The sequence below is a fragment of the Tiliqua scincoides genome, chromosome 4, assembly GCF_035046505.1.
Source record: "Tiliqua scincoides isolate rTilSci1 chromosome 4, rTilSci1.hap2, whole genome shotgun sequence".
Classification (NCBI taxonomy): domain Eukaryota; kingdom Metazoa; phylum Chordata; class Lepidosauria; order Squamata; family Scincidae; genus Tiliqua; species Tiliqua scincoides.
The window spans coordinates 164,671,273-164,696,223 of record NC_089824.1 but is presented as its reverse complement, the minus strand read 5'-3'; the positions used below and the strand labels follow the sequence as shown (position 1 = coordinate 164,696,223).

The window sequence follows — 24,951 nt, the reverse complement described above, 5'->3', positions numbered from 1 at the left end:
GCATAGGCATGTCTACTCAGAAATAAGTGCCATGATAGCCGTGGGGCTTACTCCCAGGTAAGTGTGGACAGGATTGCAGCCTAAGAGCCCAGTCCTAGGCATGTCTACTCAGAAGTAAGCCCCGTTATAGTCAATGGGGCTTACTCCCAGGTAAGTGTGGATAGGATTGCATAGGCATGTCTACTCAGAAGTAAGCCCCATGATAGTCAGTGGGGCTTCCTCCCAGGTCAGTGTGGACAGGAGTGCAGCCTGAACCTCGGCACGGGCGCAGGAGCCCCGGGGGAGATGCTACGGTGCCAGCTTCGCAGGCGACACTGACTCCAGTCCCAACTTTCAGACGTTCCCTCAGAGACGGGCAGGAACCAGCGCGCTCGCCGCACGCGCCGCCCGAGCCGCAATCGCTGCTGCACCCTCAGGCCGGCCTGAGAAGCCGTTGAGCGGCGGCGAGCGGAAGCGATCCCGGGAGAGCGGCAGAGACGTGCCGGGGGGCCTGCTGGACCAGGTGGGCGCTGAGGAGGCTGTGGGGGGAGGGCGCAGCAGGCTTAGGGGTGTCTCTTAATGGGGCGTTGGGGAGGCTGGGAACTGGGCGGCACTGGGGCTCCAATCCTGTCCACACTTACCTGGGAGTAAGCCCCTTTGGCTGACGTGGGACTTACTTCTGAGGAGACCTGCCTAGATTGGGCTCTGAGGCTGCAATCCTCTGAACGCTGACCTGGGAGTAAGCCCCATTGGCTCTCATGGCACTTACTTCTGAGTAGACATGCCTGGATAGGGCTCTGAGACCGCAGCCTTCTACACACTTACCTGGGAGTAAGCGCCATTGGCTATCATGGCACTTACCTCTGAGTAGACATGCCTAGCATTGGGCTCCCAGGCTGCAATCCTATCCACACTTACAATGGAGTAAGCCCCATTGGCTATTATTATTATTAACATGGCACTGTTGACATCATGGCACTTATTGGTACATCATGGTAGACCTGCCTAGGATTGGACTCTTAGTTTGCAATCCTCTACACACTTTCCTGAGAGTAAGCCCCATTGAACACAATGTAACTTATTTCTGAGTAGACATGCATAGGATTAGGCTCTGTGTCAGGGAAAATATGAATAACTGGAGGCAGCAACAGTGGGCACTTGGGAGCTCTTGGGCTGAGTAAGACGATTATGTTTTAATTTCTTGCATTGCACTGCAGGTTCCTATGATTTCTGTTTTGCTGTGCCACCACCTTCTTTGGGCAGTCCTTGCTGAGAGCTGCCACAACAAAAAGGTAACTCCAAAGAGCAATTCACTATAAAACATTGTGAAAATGTCTGTATACTGTATTTCTGCTAAAGTGTAACTACAGTATTTCAAGAAGATTGTGATGGAATCAAATAATATGACAATCAAGTCCAAAGGAGTGAACTTCTAAAGTCTGATCAGGTTTTTCTTCTTTCAAAGAAGCCCCTAAAACATTGTTTGTATAATCAGTATTTGAAAGATTAAAAAAACAACTCTAAAATATGTTTGCGAGCAACACAATTAAGACTAAGGGGAATTTGAAAACATTGGATATTATCATGTAGCTATTTAATCTGCTTTGTGTCGTTGGTGGAGGACCAATAATTGTTGAGCTTATTGAGCAATCTGATATTGAGATATTAAAAGAATTGATCTTTTGGGAGAGATTGGATAAGGTATCACTGACATAGGGAAGGACTTGAATGAATTTTCCACAATATGGGACAAATTAAGAAAAAAGTAACCCCAGGGATATTTTCCATTTCTTCTGTTATATTTGTCAACATTTTTGAGATAGCTAGAAGGATTAGGAACTTTTCTGGGTGGGTCTCATCAATAGGCCTCACTGAAGCAGTTCTGTCTTGGCAGTAGATTGGTGGTGGTGTCAGGCAATATCAGCTGACCCAACCTGAAATGGGTTAGAAATGGGTTATGTCAGAATGCCAGATGCAGGGGAGGGCACCAGGATGAGGTCTCTTGTTATCTGGTGTGCTCCCTGGGGCATTTGGTGGGCCACTGTGAGATACAGGAAGCTGGACTAGATGGGCCTATGGCCTGATCCAGTGGGGCTGTTCTTATGTTATGTTCTAACCTCCATCCAGCACCCCAAACTTACACAGTGGCATGCTGCCTGCTGCTCCTCTTCCTCATTCATAACTTTAAAAAAGAAAAAAGGGGAAAGTGAAAGACGAGGTGTGGAGAATGGTAGGTTATTGTAACTCTGTTTAAAATCCAGGGTGTGGGAAGAGGTGAAGCAGTGATGGGTGGCTCACCAGCAGAAAAGGATGATTCTAAATGAGATCTGGTTGAAGTAGCTCTGTTTTGAGATAGCAAGTGTTTTGAAGTGTGTGCATGTCTTTTTGGATGCCTTTAAAACAGGTCCTCTGTGGTGTTTTTTTGGGGGGGCATGACTCCTCAGGTCCTTTTCCTTAATGGGTTCATGCATTGAATTTAGTCTCTTTCCTAATTATTGTTAACTTTTCTAAAATATTTACCCTGGAATGGAGCCAGAATTGATGATATTACAGTGTACTTCTGTGGAGTCATAATATTATGACTTTTTGTATTGTTTCTAATGTAGCATCAGTCAAAGCACCACAGTAGACAAGATGCTGTATTTGTAGGTGGCTGTAGATTCCATTTTTGGAATCCACTCTAATGCCAAATGACACTGGGTCTGTTTGGAGTCTGCACCAAAATGTTTTTATTTTGTGTTCAGAGTAGATTACACACACGCACGCGCATGTGTGTCATCCTTATTTTACTCTACTTCAGAGATTTATGCAAGGATTCTTTCTGGCAAGAAATGAGAGGAGGAAGTGGCAAGGTGATCTTGCAGTGGTAGGAAGGGGGGAGAGAGAGATGGCAGGACTCTAAACTGCCGTCCTCTGACTACTGAAAGACCTGCTAGATTTGTCTAGACCTGCAAGATTCCTTCATCAGATATTACCTGTTCTGATTATTAGAATGAAAATTTGTATTACTAAAAAGAAAGCAGGTATTTTCCATGATTCCAGATATTATGCCAGGATGGGTGACGAACCTGTGGATGTTCACAGAACATGAATCTCTGGTTCCCTTAGTACTGAATGTTTGCATATTTAATGTTTTGCTTTTTTATAAAGCAAGTACATAGGAAGACAAGTTATAGATTAGAATAAAAATTTCACTGAGAAAAAGTCTATGCTCTGTAGAGGGAATAAAGAAAGGCTGTGATTCTGCAGAGACTCAACTATGTCTTTTAGTTGTAGATTGCTTGATTTTTAATCATGCTCTTTTTCTGACTTCAGGCAACAAAATGGCCACAGGAGCAGATGTCCGGGATATATTGGAACTTGGGGGCACAGAGCCTGAAAACATCGGAACTATTAACAAGAAAGACATAATCAATTCTGATAAGGTACAGTCTGAAGGTGGTTAAATGGACTGATTTAGGGCGCAATCCTATGCAGTGCGCGCTGGCTCACTGCCCATGTTCACTGTCGCAGATGTGCCATAAGGCACGTTTGTGGTCCTCAGCGCCGGTAGAGCACCAGTGCTAGCTCAGTGCTGGGCTAGCGCTTGGCAGTTGCATGGACCACTGGGCAACAGAGAGGTAGGTGGGGGGGGGGTGGAGAAGAGATGTTTTGGAGCTGGGGGAGGTGGAGGGAGGAGGCATGCCGGGTGAGGGAGTGGAGCGAGGCAGGACCGGTGGAGCTTTGCTCCACTGGATCCTGATCCTCTGTGTTGGGCTGCCCACCTGATCTGGAGACTCTTAAATTTTACATCAACTCTTGGGTCACCATAGAATTGAGTCACCCCATTGCGGGGTTAGTAACTTGCCTTATCCAGGGGAAGGGAACGAAAGTCCCCTTCTCCCAAGGAGCCGCCGGCACTGCCTGCTGAACATGCAGGATGTAGCAGCAGCTATTTTCAGTGCTGCTGTAGCCCTGGGCGCCAGGCATTTCAGAATTGGGCTGTTAATCATTAAGGCAGTAAATTTGACTTTGAGGGTGGGGGTAATTTTTGTCTGTTTCCATTTGCACCTTGGAACATAAGAACAGCCCCACTGGATCAGGCCATAGGCCCATCTAGTCCAGCTTCCTGTATCTCACAGCGGCCCACCAAATGCCCCAGGGAGCACACCAGATAACAAGAAACCTGCATCCTGGTGCCCTCCCTTGCATCTGGCATTCTGACATAGCCCATTTCTAAAATCAGGAGGTTGTACATGCACATCATGGCTTGTAACCCATAATGGATTTTTCCTCCAGAAATTTGTCAAATCCCCTTTTAAAGGCGTCCAGGCCAGACGCCATCACCACGTCCTGTGGCAAGACGTTCCACAGACCAACCACACTCTGAGTAAAGAAATATTTTCTTTTGTCTGTTCTAACTCTCCCAACACTCAATTTTAGCAGATGTCCCCTGGTTCTGGTGTTGTGTGAGAGTGTAAAGAGCATCTCTCTATCCACTCTGTCCATCCGCTGCATAGTTTTGTATGTCTCAATCATGTGCCCCCTCAGGCACTTCTTTTCTAGGCTGAAGAGGCCCAAATGCTGTAGCCTTTCCTCATAAGGAAGGTGCCCCAACCTTCCTTCTCCTTTAGCTTGAGGATGCATCTGAGAAGTATGCTTGTCCCATAATTATTTAGGTTTGTTTTGCCAGATCCCCAGTCCAAACTTTGCTTAGAGAATTATGCCCACTTTAAGCTAATTAGCTCCCCTTTTGTCTCCTAGAATGACCCTAGTACTGCCTTACAGCACTGCTGGACCCCACCACCAGAGTAGCTCACCTGTTTAAGCTGCAGAGGTCCTCCCCTCTCCTGCCAGCAGCTCCTCCTGCCACTATAGCAACATTTTGGTCCTCAGCAGGTCTTGGGCATGGCAGCCAAACACCAATCTCAGTGTCTCCAGCAGTCTCTAAAGTCCATTCACCTATCTGTCCATCAGCAGTTCCATTAGCCATTAATTCAGTCTGTCCTTCCTCAAACTTTTCTCCTTCTGCTACCCATGCTAAACTCTCCCTTCATCAGTTGTTTTTATGCTTGAGGGCACTATTGTCTTCAAGTGGCTGCAGCTGTGCAGCACATTCTCTGCTGAATGCCCAGGCCTTACCTTCTTAAAGGGGCCACTGCTGACACCACATCCTACCTCCTTGCCAGGTCTTCCTCGATTCCAGTACAGTGTTGGAGTGCCATCCATCTGTATGGAAAGGAATGCACAGGATGTGATGCAAGGAGGTAGAACCTCCATTTCTGTTGTCCATCATGGAGGCTTAGGACCCAGTCGTATCCAGCACAGGAGCAGCAGGGCTAAACGGCTACCACTGAATCCAGTGCTGTATCCAAGCAGCCTGGAGTTGTCCTCGGGGGAAGGGGACCTTCATTGCTTTGGCTTGTTCAGTGGGGCTTCTTGAGTCTGCCTTTTTGCTGGTGCAGACTTGAGAGGCTCCATGTTGGGCTTCAGAGCTTGAGATGGGATAGGATTTTGTGGAAGAGGCCTCTGCTGGTTACCTCCCCCCACCAGGCTGTCCCCCTCCTTCCATCCTCCCTCCACCCAGAAAAGCCTTCCCCAAGTTCCCATGGCACTCAGCACTTACCTATGTTCTACCAGTGGCTGGGGTTCCTGCTTTGGTGTTGATAGGGTGGCGCGGACCTCCCCGCTCTCTGGGTGGTGCTTAAGCACATTTGTGACTCCCAGCACTGGCTCTGCAGTCTTAGTGCCAGCGCTAGAGCAGCGGAGGATCAGGCTGCCCATTACGCATTTCCTACCTTTTCACTGAAAATGCGGGGGAGCTTTCTGCACTTTGCAGTCCAGTGCAGGGAAACATATTTAGGGAGAAGAGGTGATTGGAGTTCAGAATTATAACAGCAAAGTCTCTCATAAACACATTACAGGTTCTCAGTGAATGTTTTTGTATTTCACCTGCATGATTTTTTCATGCAGGACTCTTGCTTATCCTGTTTTTGACAATTTGAGAGAATATACTAACCTTTTAAAAGAAGATATAGGTAGCAGGTTTCTTTGTATTCTGTTAAATTAACTCATTTTAAACATTGATCTCTACATGACTTCCTGCATTTTAGGTGTCTCAAGAAATTAATGCAATATGGTATTTCTAATGTGTTTTTCTTTCATCCTTTAAGTGAAATGTTGTGAATGTTTTCACAGATGTATCGCTTGAATGCCCACTTTTTAGTCTGTTCACATAAATCTAGTCTGCTTTTCTTTATCTAGGAATTTAAGTTAAGAGACTTTAATTGAATTAAAGTCAGAACTATGAAAGCATACTCTATGCATCACAAGGAAGAAAACACATCCAAGTTGTACATTTTAAAAAGAAATAACCAAAAGCAGTTACTTCCCAAACTCTTCCCAGTAATTTTGATTTTTCTCATACAACGTCTGTCTCAATGAAGCAGATCCTCTAGGAAAGATATTTTCCAGTGTTTTTAATGAGGACTTTCTATTTCAGAAAAAATCCAAGAAATCCTCGGAGACTCTGACATTTAAGAGACCAGAAGGGATGCACCGGGAGGTCTATGCATTGCTTTACTCTGATAAAAAGTAAGAGGTTTTATTGCAGTTTATTTCTGGAATAGTGGGTGCCTTCCTTTGACCAGTCTCTCATCTTCTAGGCTTTATGCATGTTGAGATCTTGACAAATCTGTACTAGATGGTTGACTACTTACAATTTTGGGGGGCAACTGTGATGGTTACTTTGGAGTTGTAAATTATATGGAAAAAACTAATCTCATAAACATTGTGTGCTTGACTTGTCTTGTTAGTAAGGAAAAGCAGAACTACAAGACACAATTGGCTGTTTTTTGTGAGGTTTGTCTGATGACATAATAGCATTTGCAACCAATTCCAATGCACTATTTGTCATTTGTTACATAATACTCCTGAAGGAATTCATTTGAAAAATGTTAGACCCCATAGTAAGGTTGCAGACTTTTCAAAACAAACAGTGAGCGTTATTAAAGATATGATAGGCTCTGACCTTCCAGTGAATTCTCTAATAATTTTTAGGTATTTGTATGAGATGATTATGGACAAGATCAGGAGCTGATAAATAGGGAGGAGCTTCCTTATTACTGTAAGAATTGAACTGGAGCCCAAATGGAAATCAGATAATTGGTTTAGGCGAATATGGAATACTTTGTTATCTATGAAATTGACACAACTAGATAGATGTAAGGAAAGGAGAAATTTATTTTGAAATACATGGTTTGATGTTTAAATTATTGGGGTAGTAGATGTGGATTCAGTGTATTCAGTAATAAAGGTTTTCCTTTATCAGTAGGATTGCACAAGAGTCATTCTGTATTGTAAATTGAGCTATGTGAATCAGTCTTGTAACATTTGAATTTTAAAATGAAAAAGAAAAGTGTTGGGCTGTAAGGCAAGCTCTTAATGTGAATTTTTCAAGAAAGATCCAAGATTGGGACAGTCACAAATTTAATCTATGTACAAATATTTTCCCACAAATTCCACATGTGTGTTGAATTCTCTATAAAGAAATATCTAGACTATTTCATAAGTGCATAGTGTGTGATAAAGATGGTTGGTACTTTGTAAGATGTTTCCTAGGTTTAGTGATGCCCTCTTGCTTTCATATTGTTGCTTTCTCGGTGATGGTTTAATCTTAGGGTATGGGCAAGGGGCCAGTTGAAGTCTTACAATATGGATCAGTTCAGACTTAACTCTAACCATGGTTTGGTGCTAGAGAATAGTTATTTATCTTTTTGATATCCCTCCCCTGCACTCTGATTCAGCACATTTCTTTTTCTTTAGCACAAAACAGTTTGCTTTGCAATCCAAACTGATTTGTCTGTGCCCTCTGTAGGATTACAAGTTGTAGTTGTGCATTTAATGCTAAACCATTTTTTGTGTTACATGTGAAAATATATCATGCAAAACCATTTTTTGTGTCACATGTGACAATATATCATGTACAATATGTCCTGCTGGCAGTTTCTGGGACTCACTGAGCTGAGTTTGCATACCAGATTAGTAAATATTGACCATTCTTAGTCTGTGGAGGTTTGGACTGTGCATTGAGTTGAGTGCTCAAGCTTGATTTGGCATTTCGTTTTGAATTTTTCTCAGAAACTGTGTAATAGATTGTTGCTATGTGAAATGAGTGTCCAGCGAACTATAAGTTTGTGTCTTGACTCTTTTTCAGGGATGCACCTCCTCTGCTACCAAGTGATACAACACAAGGCTATCGCACAGTCAAAGCAAAACTTGGCTCCAAGAAAGTGAGACCTTGGAAGTGGATGCCCTTTACCAACCCTGCTAGGAAGGATGGGGCTATGTTCTACCACTGGAGGAGGGCAGCAGAAGAGGGCAAGGATTACCCCTTTGCCAGATTCAACAAAGTATGGATGCTTGAGCTGGGCTTATAGTGTATGTGTGGGATGGGAGTGGCATGATGAACTAGCATCAGAATACTGTATATCACAGGGTCATCCCAAACACCCTTTTTTCTGTGACTTGTGGTATTTAGGATTAATTTCCATATGAATTTTGAAGTTATCGAACTGTGATTTTGAAGCCAGGTGAAATTATATTCTGCTGTATTCTATAAATACTTGAAAACTGTGGGGTATGCATATGTATTTAGTGCATGTATATCTTTAGTTTTGTTGCCATGTATTGCCTTGCTTTGAAGGGCGTCTGAGAAATCTAAGTGGCTAGTTCAAAGTCACAGGTTAACTTAGTCATTCATGAAGGCTGATGACTTTTCACTAGGAAGTCACCAAATCTGCAAGCTCCATTCTGGACACTTGTGTGACAGGCAGAGTTGTACTAGGAGGCTGTAAGCTGCTGTACCATATGGTATGACAAGTTGAATCTAGGATTCTTTCTTTGATTGCTCCAGAGTGGCTTTGAGTTGTATCAGAAGCACTGACAAGCAAGATTCATGAGTGCTCTGCACTTCCAGTGTAGCATCTGGAGGGGGGCTTGTATGGGGTAAAAGCATATTCTTTGGATATGCATATAGCGTGTAAATCTAATCCATGAGATTTCTGTTTGGGTTATTGTGTTAAAAAACAAGAATGGGAGACATTTGAGCATCTACCTTGCAGGGCATTTGTGAATGTCCAAATCTGCTGTATACAGTTCATTGTATTATGAAGGAAATGAACTGAACTAGGGAGGGAATTGGTGGAGGAAGGCTGGAGTTCTCATGGCTGTATTGCACAGGATGGAATGTGGGGATTATAGTTCATGGTTTGAACACACTTGTGACTGGTCCACAGAGGAGGACAATAAGATCTCTCTGTGAGCTGTGCAATCTTGGATTTGTTCTGCCTCAGAATGCTCTTGCTAGAGGGAACAGTAATGCATATTGAGAAGAGGGTGGCCTATTATGTGAGCAGTGTCTCACAAACCCTTCTCTTCCTACTACAGACTGTGCAGGTTCCTATTTACTCTGAGCAGGAGTATCAGATGTACCTTCATGATGATGCCTGGACCAAAGCTGAAACAGACCACCTCTTTGATTTGTCCCGACGATTTGACCTTCGCTTTGTGGTAATTCATGACCGTTATGACCACCAGCAGTTCAAAGTGAGTGTTTTGTCCACTAATATCTTCTATATAGAAGTTGTCCTGGGGCAGTTTGTTGAATAATTTATCATAGTTGTTTAAGGAGCCATTCTTTCCTATTTGAGAAAGAGGCAAACATTGGTCTAGGACAGGGGAGGACAAACTGCAGCCTGAGGGCCGGATCCGGTATCTGTGCAGATCTGTCCACCTGGTGAGCAGACCTTTTGGTTCCATGTGACTACCAAGCAATATCCTCCCCATTCAGAGGACAGGGACGCTCTGGGCAGTCGTATCTGCCTGGATGTCCTGTTACACTGCATTCTGGGATGCTGAGCAGATGACATGACTGCCCAGAGCGTCCCTGTCCTCCAAATGGGGAGGACATCGCTTGGCAGCCATGCGGAACACTCGGGTGCAGTGTTGCTGCATTCCAGATGCACAGTGCCAGCAAGTTTGAGCACCACTAGTCTAGAAGAGGCAAACACCGAATGTGGAGCCACTATTTAGGGATTCCTATGTTCTTTTCCTGGTTCTGCCATTGAAGTTCTATATGAATTCTTACTAGCTTATTTGCATAGAGTAAGAAAAATGTACAAGGCCAAGAGAATGAGAATTGCTAAATCTCTAAAACACTCCTCAAATCTGTAGGGGAACATTGTGCCGAGACCCTCCTCTTGAGGGCTCAAATACCTCTCCAGGATCTGACAAGGTACAGCAACTGCTTTCTAACCTCCTATAGGTTCAGGCAAACAAGGCTGGAAAGTGGTTGCTGTTGTCCTTTTGTCAAACAAAAACTGGTAAGGATCATAGTTAAGTCATAAAATGTATGCTAAGGTATGCTAACTTGCATTGCCTCCACAGTTTGTTATATCCTATCATTTAGATGAGTCATTAATTGGACTGGGGAGATGGAGGTTGTTTGTAAAAATTCTGCATAGAAGCAAGGAATGTAGATCAGATCATTTTGAAGAACTAGCTACCATATGCATAATAGAGGCCCAACACTTTCCCCTGGTTTATGACCTATTTAAACACAACTTGTAAGTTCAAGTTGCTCTTAACGAGGACTAGAAACTTTAAAATATTGAACCATGAGGATTCTCTGTATTCTAACTAAAATACAATAAATTTGTCTATAACAGGTTACCAACCTTTCAACTTTAGGGCTCCTGGACCTTTAACAATTGTGTAGAAAAGGGAATTTCAGCAGATTCAGCTTGTCATCTCACAGAAAACACCTGCTGAAGTTCCCTCCCCTACATGAAGGTCCAGGAGCCCTAAAGTTGAAAGGTTGGCCACCCCTGGTCTATAACATGCAGATTTCATCTTCCTCATTTTAAAATCGCATTTATATTCCTTCCTCCAAGGATCCTAGGGGTATTTTTTTCCCCATTTTGTAGTAAGGTACGCTCAGAAATACTGTCTGGCAGTGACTTGCTAAGCTTAATGACTTAAGAGAAATTTGAACATGGATCTCTTTGGTCCTAGCCCAACCTTCTAACCATTGCATTGTTTTTTGCTGAAATGGGACTGCAGGATATGTACTCCTGTTTCCTATTCTGATTGCTGAACTAACAGCAACAAAGCTTATATGCAGTTGGGGGGGGCATACTCCTGAATGCTCACTCTTGTGAAAGATCTTCATTTCTCAATCTTTTTTTCTAAATATTTCTGCCATTTGTTCCATGCACATACTGTAAATTGGCTTTTACATAATGCACATACTGTAAATTGGCTTTTACATACTCCAACATGTAGGAGGAAAAATCCATTACGGGGTACAAGCCATGATGTGTATGCGCAACCTCCTGATTTTAGAAATGGGCTATGTCAGAAGGCCAGATGCAAGGGAGGGCACCAGGATGCAGGTCTCTTGTTATCTGGTGTGCTCCCTGGGGCATTTGGTGGGCCGCTGTGGGATACAGGAAGCTGGACTAGATGGGCCTATGGCCTGATCCAGTGGGGCTGTTCTTATGTTCTAACATAATGTTGGAGTTCTCCTTAACCAATTGTAATGTGATTCTCTCCTTAGAAGCGGTCAGTGGAAGACCTAAAAGAGCGCTACTATTACATCTGTGCCAAACTGGCCAACATTCGTGCTGCCCCAGGCACTGACCTTAAAATACCTGTCTTTGATGCTGGCCATGAACGGCGTCGGAAGGAACAGTTGGAGAGGCTGTATAACCGGACTCCAGAACAGGTAACGTCAGGACATGTTAGAAGACAGCCCAAGCAGACCTCAGATTACTTTATATTGGATCTCCAGAAATAGCTACTCTTTCCTTGGTACTCTCCAATTCCATTTGGGGCTGTTACTACTTTCAGAAAGAACCGTGTTTGTAGGGTGCATCTGCCATCTCTCTCTTTTTTTTAATTTTTAAAATATTTTTCAAAGACAAATATAAACAAACACACATAACACAAAAGACACACTTCCCTACACACAAAAAAGGGTGCAGGAAATAATATATCATCGTATATCACTAAAACTAATAAATCATTATATATCTTAATCATTTTCCTCTTCTGAATTTACCTCTTAATATCATTTTTCATTCATCATTCATCTATCATATCATATCAAATTATATATGTAATACAATCATCTAAATGCCCTATCATATATTTCTAAAACTTCATTTTCAACCAAGCATAAAAAGGTTTCCATTGCTCAATTTGTGTCGGTTTTCGTTGGTGATCCAGAATTTCTGAAAGTCTGCCCATTTCCACCACATTCATTATTTTCTCTTTCTCTTCTTCCCCACTCTCCATGGAACATGTCTCAAAATTTTGACTTTAGTATCATCCACTAACCGTTCCTTTTCCTGTGAGGCCTTTAGTAATTTATCTCTGTAAAAGGTTCTGATGAATTTCACATAAATTTCTCTTGGTAATTCGTGTTTTCTCAGATAAAAAGCGTTCACTCTTCTCACTGAGTCCAGTTCTTTAAATATCTCTATTGGTGTATCAATCCAATCCATTCTGATATTAATCTGACAATCCATTGCGACATATCTTCTCCTTTCACTTCTGGTATATTTTGTTTCCTCACCACTCGTACTGCACTATCCATCTGAATTTCCATTAATGTTGTCTCTGCGTCATGCTGATTTTCTTATATCTCCGGTATTTTATCTTGATCTTTTCTTATAAGTTCATCTAATTGTTTAGTTAAAGCATCTACGCTGGCTTGGGTCTGTACAGATTGGTTCATTTGTTGCTGTACCATTGCCAACAGTTTTTCCATATTATCTTGCATAGTCTGTTTCCAGTCTTTCCCTTTTGATTCGTCTTGTATTAATTTTCCAAGTCCCGTCTCCAACGTTGGCGAGCTTTGGACTTTCACTGTTTTACCTGCCATCTTCATTCTTCCTTCCTGTAAAGCTCAAATATCGGTTATCAAACAAATCACTTTCACTTTCAGTTATCTTTACATCACATCAACAATCAATTCTCTAATCACTCATCAACCATAACAAAAGAAAATTATAAAGTCAAATAAAACCTTTTGTTCGCAATGTTCTTTAAAACCACTAGATGTCCTCAGCGTATTATCTACTTTGTTCCACTTATAAAAACAAATCCAGTTCTTGCAATGTCTTTTTAAATCCACTAGATGTCACTATTTGTCACAGGTGCACTGTTCTTGTTATTTCTTGTTTCTGTTTTTCTTATCTGTTATTTATACTTGTAACCTTAACAACCGCATTCCTCCATCCACAAGAATGTCAACACATCCAGCCGCTCTTTCAGGCAATCCCAAACAATAGACAATAGTATCAAACCAAGGCAATAAATTCTCCAATACACAAACTTTGTCCAAGGACAGTTAATTTGTAATCCACTGAAATTCAAAGTTGTAAAGTTGTAATTATATTTTCATATATCCATAACAAGCTTGGTAAATCTCTTCTTTATCCTCACACCAATAAACAGCTGAGGGGGAAAACCTCCCCCCTTCCTTCTCACGGCAGAAAAAAACCCAAATTTGGCAATCAAATAACTCAGTCCACGCCAGGCATACACAAACGGAATAACACTCACTTAAGTCTTTCAGCGTCTTTCCCTGCTGGGGCCTTCAGCTTGATTAAGCATGAATTCTTCACCATTGCTGCCAAGACGGCGGAATCTCCTGGGAAAGCCCCCCTGGCTGGGCTTTATCTCCTCAGGGATCATGCCATCACATGGAGAAGTTTGTCTCTCCTGACAAACAATCCTTGGGTCTCCTCAGATCCGCAGTTTTTGGGAAAAAACATAGTGCCTTTCAGGAGCTTGAGAAAGGCACGTCTGCTCAGCTGCTGTCTGCCCCCCCCTCCACATCTATCATCTCTTGAAGACAGTTGATTAAATAATGAACCTGTATGCATTCACTGACTGAATATTAATTGAACACAAAGTGTGTTTAAAATATGTTGGAATTTTGTCTGAGAAGATCTCTTTGAATAGATACCTAGAGCTGATGGCACTTGTTGATGTTCATCTCTCGATTTCAGACAATGTATTTAAGAAGTTTTTCTTTCCATCAGTCTGAGAAGTTGTAGTATTTGCTGGGAGAAAGCTATTGCCTTCTTTTTTGATAATACAGTGATCTGCATTGTAGTGCATTAAGTTATTTTGTGAAGCCTGTGACAGCAGCTGACTGAGCTGGCATGAGGTCATGGATGCTTGCAAACACATTGTCTACTAAGCGCAAGGTGAATTGGACTAGGTAGAATGCTCACACAAGGTTCTAGGGCAGCCTTGTTTTTAACCAGTTGCTCAGTCACGACTGGCAACTTGTAATTTTTTTTGGGGGGGGGCAACTTGTGGGGATGGAAGCCTTTTTGTTGTTGTTGGGCAAGTGGCAGGTGTGTGTTTCTTTATTTCACTGTGTCACTTTGGGCAGCAGTGGTTTTAATTTCTCTTGAAGCAATGTTATTCCTGGCAACCAGCTCCTGCTGGTTGCTGTGTTTTTAGGTCTAGCATGTGCCAGGAAATAATCCTATTGATATGATGTGGGATCATTTCCTACATCGAGAGGTAAAAATATGGCATCTATAATGGGTTGGCTGCTGGAAATGTCATTGGTGCTTCAAGTGCTGCTGAAGTTGTCACTGCCCACAGAGGTGTCACAAAAAGAAGCCCCACTGACATCAGTCCCCGAAGCAGGCAAGTAAAAAACATTTTAAGGTGAATACACCTTTTGTGAGTTTACTTACAAAATTGCACTAGGGACAGAAGGAGCTGTGAGGACAGATAGGGTGGTCTGGCCAGCTCAGTGGGAAAAAGAGCCTAGCATCATGATGGCAGAAGGAAAAAGCAGAGACTAGGAAATGATGAGTGGTAGGGGCATGAAGCTGAAGAAAGTGGGACTCTGGAGAAAGTTGGTACGTTGTTGGCATGAATGGAGTAGATCAGGGGTGTCAAATATAAGGCCCCGGGGCCAGATGCGGCCCGCAGAAGCTTTTTATCTGGCCCTCAGGCTTTCCTCTGCTGAGCAGTGTTGTGGTGTTACTGCTGAAAGGGCAGCCCATGTGAAAATTGGGCTGTCTCATATCTTGAAATATGATAAAGATATGATAAAGATTTGTGCATTTTCTCTTCTGTTGTTTGCAGCTAATGAGTTCCTAAGTAAGAAAAAGTGCATATTTTTGAATATGACCTGTTTAATGACATTAATTCCTGCCTAATGACATCACTTTGGCCCTCAGCAGGCATCATGCGTGCTATTCGGCCCTTGGTATGAAACAAGTTTGACACCCCTGGAGTAGATGGACAAGACAGCTTTGGAAAGTGAAGGAAGATGAGTCATGCAATCAAGCGTGTTTGGTATTGTCATTTGCGTGCCTCCCAAGAGTTGTGCAGAAGAGAAAATTCTACCAGATGTTGCTGCTTTGATTTCTGTAGTGCTATTGTGTTCCTTGGTTGATAGAGGACCATAGCTGAGGAAGCAGAAATTTGAAACGCAACTGTTGCCACTAGGTGGCTCCCTCATACTGTGTAATCAGTCTTGTTTCCTGACTGTCCTGCCATTTTTTTTTTTCATCTGTAGGTGGCAGAAGAAGAATATCTAATCCAGGAGTTGAGGAAAATCGAAGCAAGGAAGAAAGAGAGGGAGAAGCGAACCCAAGACTTGCAGAAACTCATTACAGCTGCTGATACAACCACCGAACAAAGACGTGCAGAGCGCAAGGCACCCAAGAAGAAGCTGCCGCAGAAGAAAGAGACTGAGAAACCTGTAAACACCTTATGCTTGTCCTCTTGCTCTTTGTTCTGGCACCCCCTTGACATTTTCCCAGCCAGAGTTTGCCAGGAGTGGGTGGGGACTGGTTGGCTAGCCCTAGCTGCAAGTATAGTTTCTTTTGTTGTTACTTTTTAGAGCTTACTATCTCTTGGGGCATGGGAGAACTTCAGCTTCAGTCAAATTGTGAGTGGCTAAAGAGTGGTCAGGGTTAAGCTGGAAGAAACAGAATTGCTGCATTAGGAAGAAGACAAAGAGTTGTGTAAATTTAAAATAGTTCAAGGGTCCGTGAAGACAGAGGCAAGAACTTCTCTATGTTGTGTAGTAAAGTAATGACGAAGGTGAGGAGAGATGACTGTGAAATTTGAAAGAAGCAAATTCTTTCCAGAAAACAAATTGTTCCAGAAAGTGTAGGTATGTTGTGAAATCTCCTGCCACAGCGTGGAATGGTGATCAGACTCCCTTTTCTGTTCTCCATCAGTCTCTAGGTGTGACCCAATGGACAAACTTGCAGAAGAATTGAAAATAACTCACTCCAGGATTAAGTCAGTCTCTTTGAAACATTAGAAGAGGATTTCCATGAGTTAATAATGCCATTCCTGTCTAGGATTGGTATTCCCATGATTTTGGGAAGGATGCGAAGGATAGGCAGGGCTGTATAATTCAGGGATCAACCAGCTTTGCAGTGCCTGTCTGACTTTTCCTTTCTTCTGCTTAGTCTTGAGCATGTTGTCAGTGGCTGTGTGAATTGAAACTATAACTTGGGGCCAGTCCTATCCAACTTTTCAGCACTGATGCAGGCAATAGGGCATGTGCTGCATCCTGCAGTGGGGAGGGGCAATCATGGAGTCCTCCGTTATTTGCTCCCTTACCTCAGGGCTGTATTGCAGCTCCATCTGCTCTAGAAAGTTGGTTAGGATCCGGCCCTTACAGATCATGGGTAGTGGGACAACAGAGTGGTTTAACATATACAAAATGAGTAGTATGTTTGTTTTAACTACAGTGTATGAGCAGCCCCATACAGTTTTCCTTTCAAAAGATTTTTGAGGGCTGAGAAGGACACAATGAGGAAGAAACCATGAGACATTAGGTACTACTCTACTATTGTTTTGCACCAATTTTGTGCCCTTTTTTTGTACTAGTGAGCTGTCCCCAAGTACACCAAGCCAGCCAGACAGAACCCATATCCTGGTGGCACAGAACAAATAACCACTAGGAATGCTGGAGCCATGTTTGGCTGCCTCCTCCAGCATTGCCTGGGGGCACTTGTGTCTGCATGTAGGTAAGCACCTCAGGGCTCCTGAAGGCAGCTTCTGTTGTTGCACTAGTGCCGTTTCAACCATGACAGAGTCCATTAGGAGTCAATTACGAACTGTAGCAGGGAAACGTTTTTTTTAAAAATTGCATTTTAACTAAGAATTTGAATCGAGGGCTGTATCAGCATCATCTCAACAAAGGGAAGTCATTTACCAAAGAGTCAATTGAGGTTGAAGCATTTACAGCTCATGCTGGCGTGTGAGGGATAGCAACCTGTTTAATTGCTCTGATGTGAGGTGGAGACAGAATGGCTCTTGTGTGGGAGGGAGTTAGTCTGTCCCTGAGTTAGGCAAGGAGCTATTAAGAGAAGGTGATGGGAGCATTTCTTCCACCACCACCCCCCCTCGAAATTCTCTGGAACTGAATGAAATAGATTATTGTATAGGTTTGTCAACCCTGCTGTCATTCTGTGACAAAATCTACAGGCCCCAGCAAACACTGCTACTGATCAACTAGTTATAGCAGTGGTTCTCACTGCTAGCACTGGGTTCTCACAGTGGTTCTCACAGTTATAGCAGTGGTTCTCACATTTAGCATTGGGACCCACTTTTTAGCATGAGAATCTGTCAGGACCTACCAGAAGTAATGTCATGACCATAAGTAATGTCATGAAGCAGGAAATTTTTTAACAATCCTAGGCTGCAATGCTACCCAAACTTATCCAGAAGTAAGTCCCATTTACTGTCATTGTTTAAAGCATATATATAGTAATTTGTCAAAAGAACAGGTCTGTAACATTTCCCCAAATGCAGTCACACACCATGGTAGCATCAAGTCTAATATATTCAAAATAAAATATTGAAATGAATGGGGACCCCTCTGAAATTGGTTCACTACCCACCTAGTGGGTCCCGACCCACAGTTTGAGAAACACTTAGAGCAGGGGTGCTCACACTTTTTTGGCTCGAGAGCTACTTTGAAACCCAGCAAGGCCCGGAGATCTACCAGAGTTTTTTTTACAATGTTCGCGCCATCATAACATATAACATTTATGTGTACAATGTATGTTGGTGTACCATGAGCCCCACTGAGTATAACAGGACTTACTCCTGAGTAGACATGCCTAGGATTAGGCTGTGAGGCTGCAATCCTAGCCACACTTACCTGGGAGTAAGCCCCATTGAGTACAATGGGCTTACTCCCGGCGTTTCCTCCCAGAGGCACCTGAAGGGGGGGGGTCGGCACTCCGCGATCTACTCATTTTGCTTCGCAATCTACCGGTAGATCGCGATCCACCTATTGAGCACCCCTGACTTAGAGGTTTGACTGTATCCTGCCCCATACTCCTCATAGTAGTCCGCTGTTCTCGCTTTGGCCATAGGTCACCCTAGGTACTAGTCTCAGTTTATTGGAGCTTGTATTTAGGGTTCTTTATTATGGCTAATACTAAATCTCAAGCTAAAGAGTCTGCACAACGTATTTTGACTCATTGGTATGAACCCAATAATTTTAAACTGCTCTCCATTGTCCTAAGGAGGATAGAGTAACTCATTTGTTATAATTTATAAAGGGCTGCCTGGGGAGAGAGTGGTGCTTTCCTTTGATTACAGCTTTGGAAAATCTGGTTGCAGTCCTGTGCATGCTTACCTGGGTGTAAGCGTCACTGAATTTAGTGGGACTTCTGAGTAGACATGCATAGGATTACACTGTTAGACTGAATATCTTCAGCAAGATAGGGCTTGGCCAAGCACAAGTAAGAGGGTTTTGATACTTGGTGATCAAAGGGAATTACCTTGTCAATGCTATTAAAGTGATTACTGTATTTAACTTCAGTGGAACCTTGGGTTCAGAGAATGTGTGAACTGTCTCACTTATGCTTCACAATATATTCCTTTGCAAACTTGGCCTTTCTGGGAAAAGCGCACATTTTTGTTTCTGGTGATGAAAACTGTTCTGCAGGAATAGCAACAATACTGGTATTGAGGGGTAGGTGACCTTTTTTTTTTCTTTTGAGAGAGATGAATGGGGAGCCCAGCTCAGATCTTGAATCTTCCAGTGATCTCCAGTAGCTCCCTAGGGTTTTTGTACGTACCTTGTTACTCAGCAGGACCCGCTAAGACTTTGGAACTTTTTGTCCTTATTAATGCTTCTTGGGAGGAATCTCCAAAGCAACAAAGAAACAACCCAGTTCATGCCGTGAATAAGCTAATCGGCCCATGGAAATGAGACCATGCCTTCCTCTTTGTGTTGTTGAGAATAGTGTGAAGAAGAATTGGGTAGCTTTCAGAAAAAAAAATAACCATGTTTCATAAATAGGGTGTGAGTGTATATTGATTTCCATGCCAATGGACATTCAACTTTGTGTGACCAGGAAATTCAATCTTCAAATTCCCAAACTTGCATAGCACTGTTAGGATAATTTTGCAGGTTTGGCAGAGGCTAAGAAGGTCATTTAGAAAGTAAGGGTGAAGTGAGTGGTTAGAGGAAATGTGTAGGGCATAGGTGTCCCTCCGCTGAAGTCTCTTCAAGTGACCAGTCTTTAGCACACATTTAGTTAGTTATCTGTTACAGTGCTTTTCATAGAAACTGGCCTTATTACAGTTTGCAGATATTAGAAGAACGATTACATAGGCCTACAAAATTGAGGGTCAGAAAAGTGTTTCCCAAACGTTATGATGGTTTGATATGAATTTGGGGTGTCGATTCCAAAAATGGCACCCGTTTTGCCCTATCACATCTAGTTTTGGAGATATAGTATAGCCTCTTTAGTGAATGGTTCAAGCAGCTTCCTCATGAGGAAGCCATGGTTTAGGTTCAATGCTTGAACCATTCACTAAAGAGTCTATGCCATGTCTCCAAAACTAGATGTGATAGGGCAAAACGGGTGCCATTTTTGGAATTGGCACCCCAAATATACCCAGGAATTGGTGTAACGTTTAAGGAAGCAAAATGTGTGTTGGCCTGTGTTATTAGTGTTCCAACTAACAACATAGGGTTTGGTGGGGTTAAATCCCCTACTTTTTAAAAATACAAAATATCTTACAATAACAATTCAAAATATCTGTGCAAAGTCTTATACACAAGAGGCTAGCCTCTTCTGCCTTCCTGTGCAGAAATAGTGGTGACATCTTTTTCAGCCTCCTCTGTGCATGTACCAGGGATCTGGAACTCAATGTGAGGAGGGAAAGGGAAATTTTCCAGAGAGCTTATCTTGCTGGGTTTCTTTCTTTGTCGGCTGAGGATCTACATATACTCTTTTTAAAGTTATTTCTTAATTGTCCAAGAATTTATAGTATGAAACATTTGTGAATCTGCAGTGTTTAAACAGCAGATAAATTATATGCTTAGCTTGTAATGGGGAAATATTTGGCTAGAGAGGAAAGACATTATTTCTGGAGAAAAATGCAAGTGACTATGAGATGGGTGGATTTCCTCCCAGAATGAAATACATGCAGGGAGCAAATTAGAAGAACAGGAACAGTCAGGTCATTGAGTACAAATGGTTACAGAAGTTAAATAGTTAATGGAGGAATAATATTAAGAGTAGTTGCTTGTAGGTGTAGGTGTATTGACTATCTTGGAAACTGTGAAGATACGCTATCATGGCAGAGGGGGAACGAAAGCTGAGATTCTCAAGATTGTGAAAAGTTAGTTTTGCATTACAAAGTCAAACTGCATATTGCGTGTGCACAGTTAAGGCTATGCAGAGGTTTTTCAACCTGATCCTGTGCACACTTACTTGGGAGTAAGTCCCATTGAATTCAACAGAATTGACTTCTGAGTAGACATGTATAGGATTGTGCTGTCAGAGTTAATTTGAAAAAGGAAGCTAGCTGATAAGATAGCATTTAAAATGAAAAACTTGATTTGCATGTCATGCCAGTACTTCATCTTGTCCAGTACTGGCTTTAGGTTTTGACTTGTTTTAAACATTTAAGAGGGAGCGTACACAAGTGCAGGGCATGACTAGTATGCTTCCAGTGCATGCTGACCACTTCCAGTTGTAGGAGTCTAATGGAAGGTGTGTTTTTGCAAGTTGCTGAGCAGCCTGGTATCTTGGTGTTTAACTTGGTGTCCCTGCCTTTCATTTTTAGAATCACCCTTTAGTATAGTGGCTTTATTGCTAATAGGAGATCTATGCATTTTCTGTAGTGGGTCAGTCCAAACCTATTAGGTTTATAATGTGTCATGGGGAAACCAGCCTAACCTGCAGCACTTCCCTCAGCTTTACCCCATATGGGATAATCCTGGGCTGCCAAGTCTGAGACTGCGGCACTGTGCACAGTAACTTGGGAGTAAGCCCCACTGAGCTGTCTTTGGTTTGCTCTGGAGTAAATATGTACAGGGTCTACCTGCATGAGTTCTATTCTTATTTACCTTTCTTACATAAGGTGCTTCATGTACTGGATCATTTTTGTTCTTCTATATTGTACTTTTTTGAGTCCTGATGTATCTTTTTCAAGGCAGAGTGACCCGAACATGTAGCAGTGGTAGTTAGTTCAGAGCCAAATAAAGTATAGATATAGTGTATAGATATAATTGTGGCTATTTTGTTTTAATGTACATCACTCTGTGACCAATGTGAACTTCATCTATCTGTTCCCCCAGTGTTATGAGGCTCTTCAGTAATACTTCAAGGTGAACTTCAGATGCAGTTTTCCTGAATAATTTTGAACAGACCCTGTGTTGTCTGCATGAAAGGATTCATATTAGCAGAGTGGTGTGTAAATGTATCAAAGCTACTTTTGTGCAGTTTGAATAGCATTTGAACTGTTGGGTTAGTGTGGTGCTCTAAATCTATCATTTGTCCCAACCCTGCTTAGACCTATGCAGTTATACTGAAAGGAGCTTCTGTTTGTTGTCTTATTTCAGGGATGTTTCTTGCAGGTGATACTGTGTCAGGAAGTGGGCTTTCCTTTTTGGGGGTTGTCTGTGCTGCCTTTTGCATTTCCTTTATCAGCATATATTGTCTCTTTTAGGCTGTACCCGAGACTGCTGGCATCAAGTTTCCAGACTTTAAGTCTGCAGGAGTCACACTGCGGAGTCAGAGGGTAAGTCATTGAATTGGAACTTGGGGGCCTGTGTGGATAATTTTTTTTAACTTTTCCTTCCTATTCCTTTCTTTTTAGAGCTGTTAGTGGTGAAGATGTGTGGGGAATCTGGACTACATTAGTGAATTGGGATCTAGCTGATCTCTGTAATAAGAGTCATGCTTTTGCTCTAGATCGGGGTCTCCAAACTTTTTGGCCAGAGGGCAGCATCAAATATCTGGTGTGGTGTGGAGGGCCAGAAAAAAATTTAAATATAAAATTTAAATAAATAAATAAATTAGAGATGGAACTTAGATGAGTGAATAAATTAATGAATGGGCTCATTCATTCATCCTCTCTGGCCCTCAGAACACCCTCCAGACACAGAGCACAGTTCTGGTCATGTTCAGTTGAGTGGCCCAGAGGCTTTCAGGGGACAAGAGGTTGGCTGCGGGCTGGAAAGAAGCTTGATGTGGGCTGCATCTGGTCCCCGGGCCGGGGTTTGGAGACCCCTGCTCTAGAGCAAGGGTTCTTTTTACGATTAGACTGCCAGTGGATTGCCCTATGTCCCCATATTGGGGACGCCACTGTTGAAATCTTCATCATCTCCCATCTATTCGGTACCAGTATAACTTCAAAAGATTTAAATAGCTTGGTTTTCTTTTACATATGCATACTGTAACTAGGAATAGAATGCCTCGATCCACGTTGATAATAGTGATAGATTAGATTATTAACTAACAACAATTTTTTAAAAATTGTTCAGAGATTGAGTCCCATACCCCGTCATTTGGTTTCCATACCCCCAATTAAGAATCTCTGCTATAGAATCTCTCCCTCTATACCTACCTGTTGTTCATTCTTGGATTTGCCTCTTTGCTCTTTCATTTCCTTTTATCTGAGGCCAACTACCATGTTTGCACTCAAGATCATATGCCCCAGCAGAGTGTATAGTTAGGAGAACAAACCTTTGAAGTGCATTGGGAAACTGATCACAAGGCACCTCTGCTGAGTAGGACCCGATTAGCTGAGCTATGATACCTATAAGTAGTTGAGTGACTGAAATAAAGATTGTGATCATAGTGCACAGGCTCTGGTCTGAATTTTGTGGTGCATCATAGTACAAGAATGAAATTCTTTGGGCAAACAAGTTGTTGGAACACAGAGCATGCCTGGCCTCCCGTTTTGACTCTCTTGCTTTTTCTAAGAGGGCATTTTATTGTTATGGTGCTCACTGGACTTTTCCTTTTATTATCTGAATTGTCTTTCGAGGCAGATGTGGCTTAGGGAACACTTGGGATGTGGGAAGAAGAACCATTATGCTCCTGTGGATAAAATTTTAAACTTGGATTCAGAAAGTTTGAGTTTGAAGTGCTAGTTTACCCATGAGGGTAACTGCCACTGTCTCTCAGCCATGGTTCCTTGCTAGTAAAATGAGAATAATAATGGCAGGAAAACTTTGATTGGGAGAATTACTATACAGCACTGTTAATGAAATAATTCCCATCTTTCAGGATAAAGCATGGGAGCTCTAGAGCCACCCTCTCCTGGTGCAGACAAGTAGGGTAGGATGAAGTGGAGGAGGACTGGACTTGTAATAGCTTTCCTCTTTAGGGACAAACTAGATGTATAACTAATTAGACATGCTTAAAACAAGTGTCAGTGTGGGATGGTGGAGATTGGACCATAGCACAAAGGAAGGGAGAATTGGCCTTTCCTATCATGCCTTTATCCCACAAAAGCAGCTTTTTTCTTCATTACATATTGGCATACGGCATATAAGAATTGGGGATGGTTTTCAGCAGGAAAATTGAAAGATGAGCTTACCTCCCCCTCTCCACATGCCATAAGTTCTAGTGAACACTCCATTACTGCTTTTAGTCAGTTAGGTGGCTTTAAGCATGCCCCTTATTCATGCAATTAGCCATATGTTAGCTTAGTCCTTGGTCTGTGAATTACTGTGGGTTGTCCTGAGTGTTGCTTTGCTGTGTGACATACTGCATGATATGTCAAAACCTCTCTCTCTCTTTTTTTTTTTTAGAGTGTGTTGGTTGGCTGCAGTTTGTGTTGGTATTTAGGTATATATGCATAATTGGTTGATTACTGACAGTAGGCTAATTAGTGAAATAATGGAAGATGATGTGGAGTGCTGCAGGGTTTGGTTGTGATGAGCAACAATATTTGCATTCAGACATCATGTTCCCAATCCCCCAATCATTAATTTTGAGAATTGGGAATGAGATGTATATGAGGGCACACCCGGCTCCCCCTTCCCCTTTTTAGAAGCTCCCCTTAACAGAACACTTTCTAGTCAAGCTACTGTTGACCATTGTGGAACACAGTGGTCAAGCCCCAGTGTACCACTGCATCCAGTGTGATGCAGTGGTACACCTTTTATAGGTTTACCTTTTATAGGTAAACTGCCTGGGCAGTGTCTTGTTTAAAAAACAAGATAAAAAACTGCCTGGATAACACCTAGTGCTGCAAGGGTTCTGTTCTGGAACCCCCCACATTTAAGTGAAACTGCAGATATGGGCAAACATCCCCGCCCCACCTGCTGGAAGTGAGGGGAGCTCCACTCCCCTTGCCTTCAGAGGGTCCTAGCAGAGGCCATGCACATCTGTCCACAGCCTCTTCCAGGCTCAGAATGATTCTTAGAGTCAAAAGCACATGACCTCCATGGGGGGAAGGGCGTAGACCTGATCTGCAGATAAGTGAATCCACTGATACGGGGGATCCCCCCATATAAATATTCTCTATAAACCTTTCAATTCCTGGTTTGCACGTTTCCTTCAGGTTACAGTTTGCTGGTTTGGATGTAACAGCATGTGAAGATGGAGACAAAGCCATCCTGAGAAATGACTTTGGCCACTCATTTAAGTCCAGCTGAACCATAGTTTA

At 42.6% G+C, this 24,951-nt stretch overlaps 1 protein-coding gene across 1 annotated transcript in view; it reads left to right on the top strand.

Annotated features, from left to right (window-relative positions):
• Window positions 1-421: 421 nt before the first annotated feature.
• DMAP1 (DNA methyltransferase 1 associated protein 1) overlaps window positions 422-24,951 on the top strand; it is a 45,816-nt gene continuing 21,286 nt past the window's right edge. Inside the window, exons 1-9 of the mRNA XM_066624165.1 lie at window positions 422-502; window positions 1,197-1,271; window positions 3,295-3,404; window positions 6,461-6,552; window positions 8,174-8,369; window positions 9,406-9,564; window positions 11,576-11,743; window positions 15,575-15,760; window positions 22,000-22,071. Coding sequence (XP_066480262.1) covers window positions 3,303-3,404; window positions 6,461-6,552; window positions 8,174-8,369; window positions 9,406-9,564; window positions 11,576-11,743; window positions 15,575-15,760; window positions 22,000-22,071 — 975 coding nt within the window. The 5' untranslated portion in view covers window positions 422-502; window positions 1,197-1,271; window positions 3,295-3,302. The remainder of the gene's footprint in view (window positions 503-1,196; window positions 1,272-3,294; window positions 3,405-6,460; window positions 6,553-8,173; window positions 8,370-9,405; window positions 9,565-11,575; window positions 11,744-15,574; window positions 15,761-21,999; window positions 22,072-24,951) is intronic.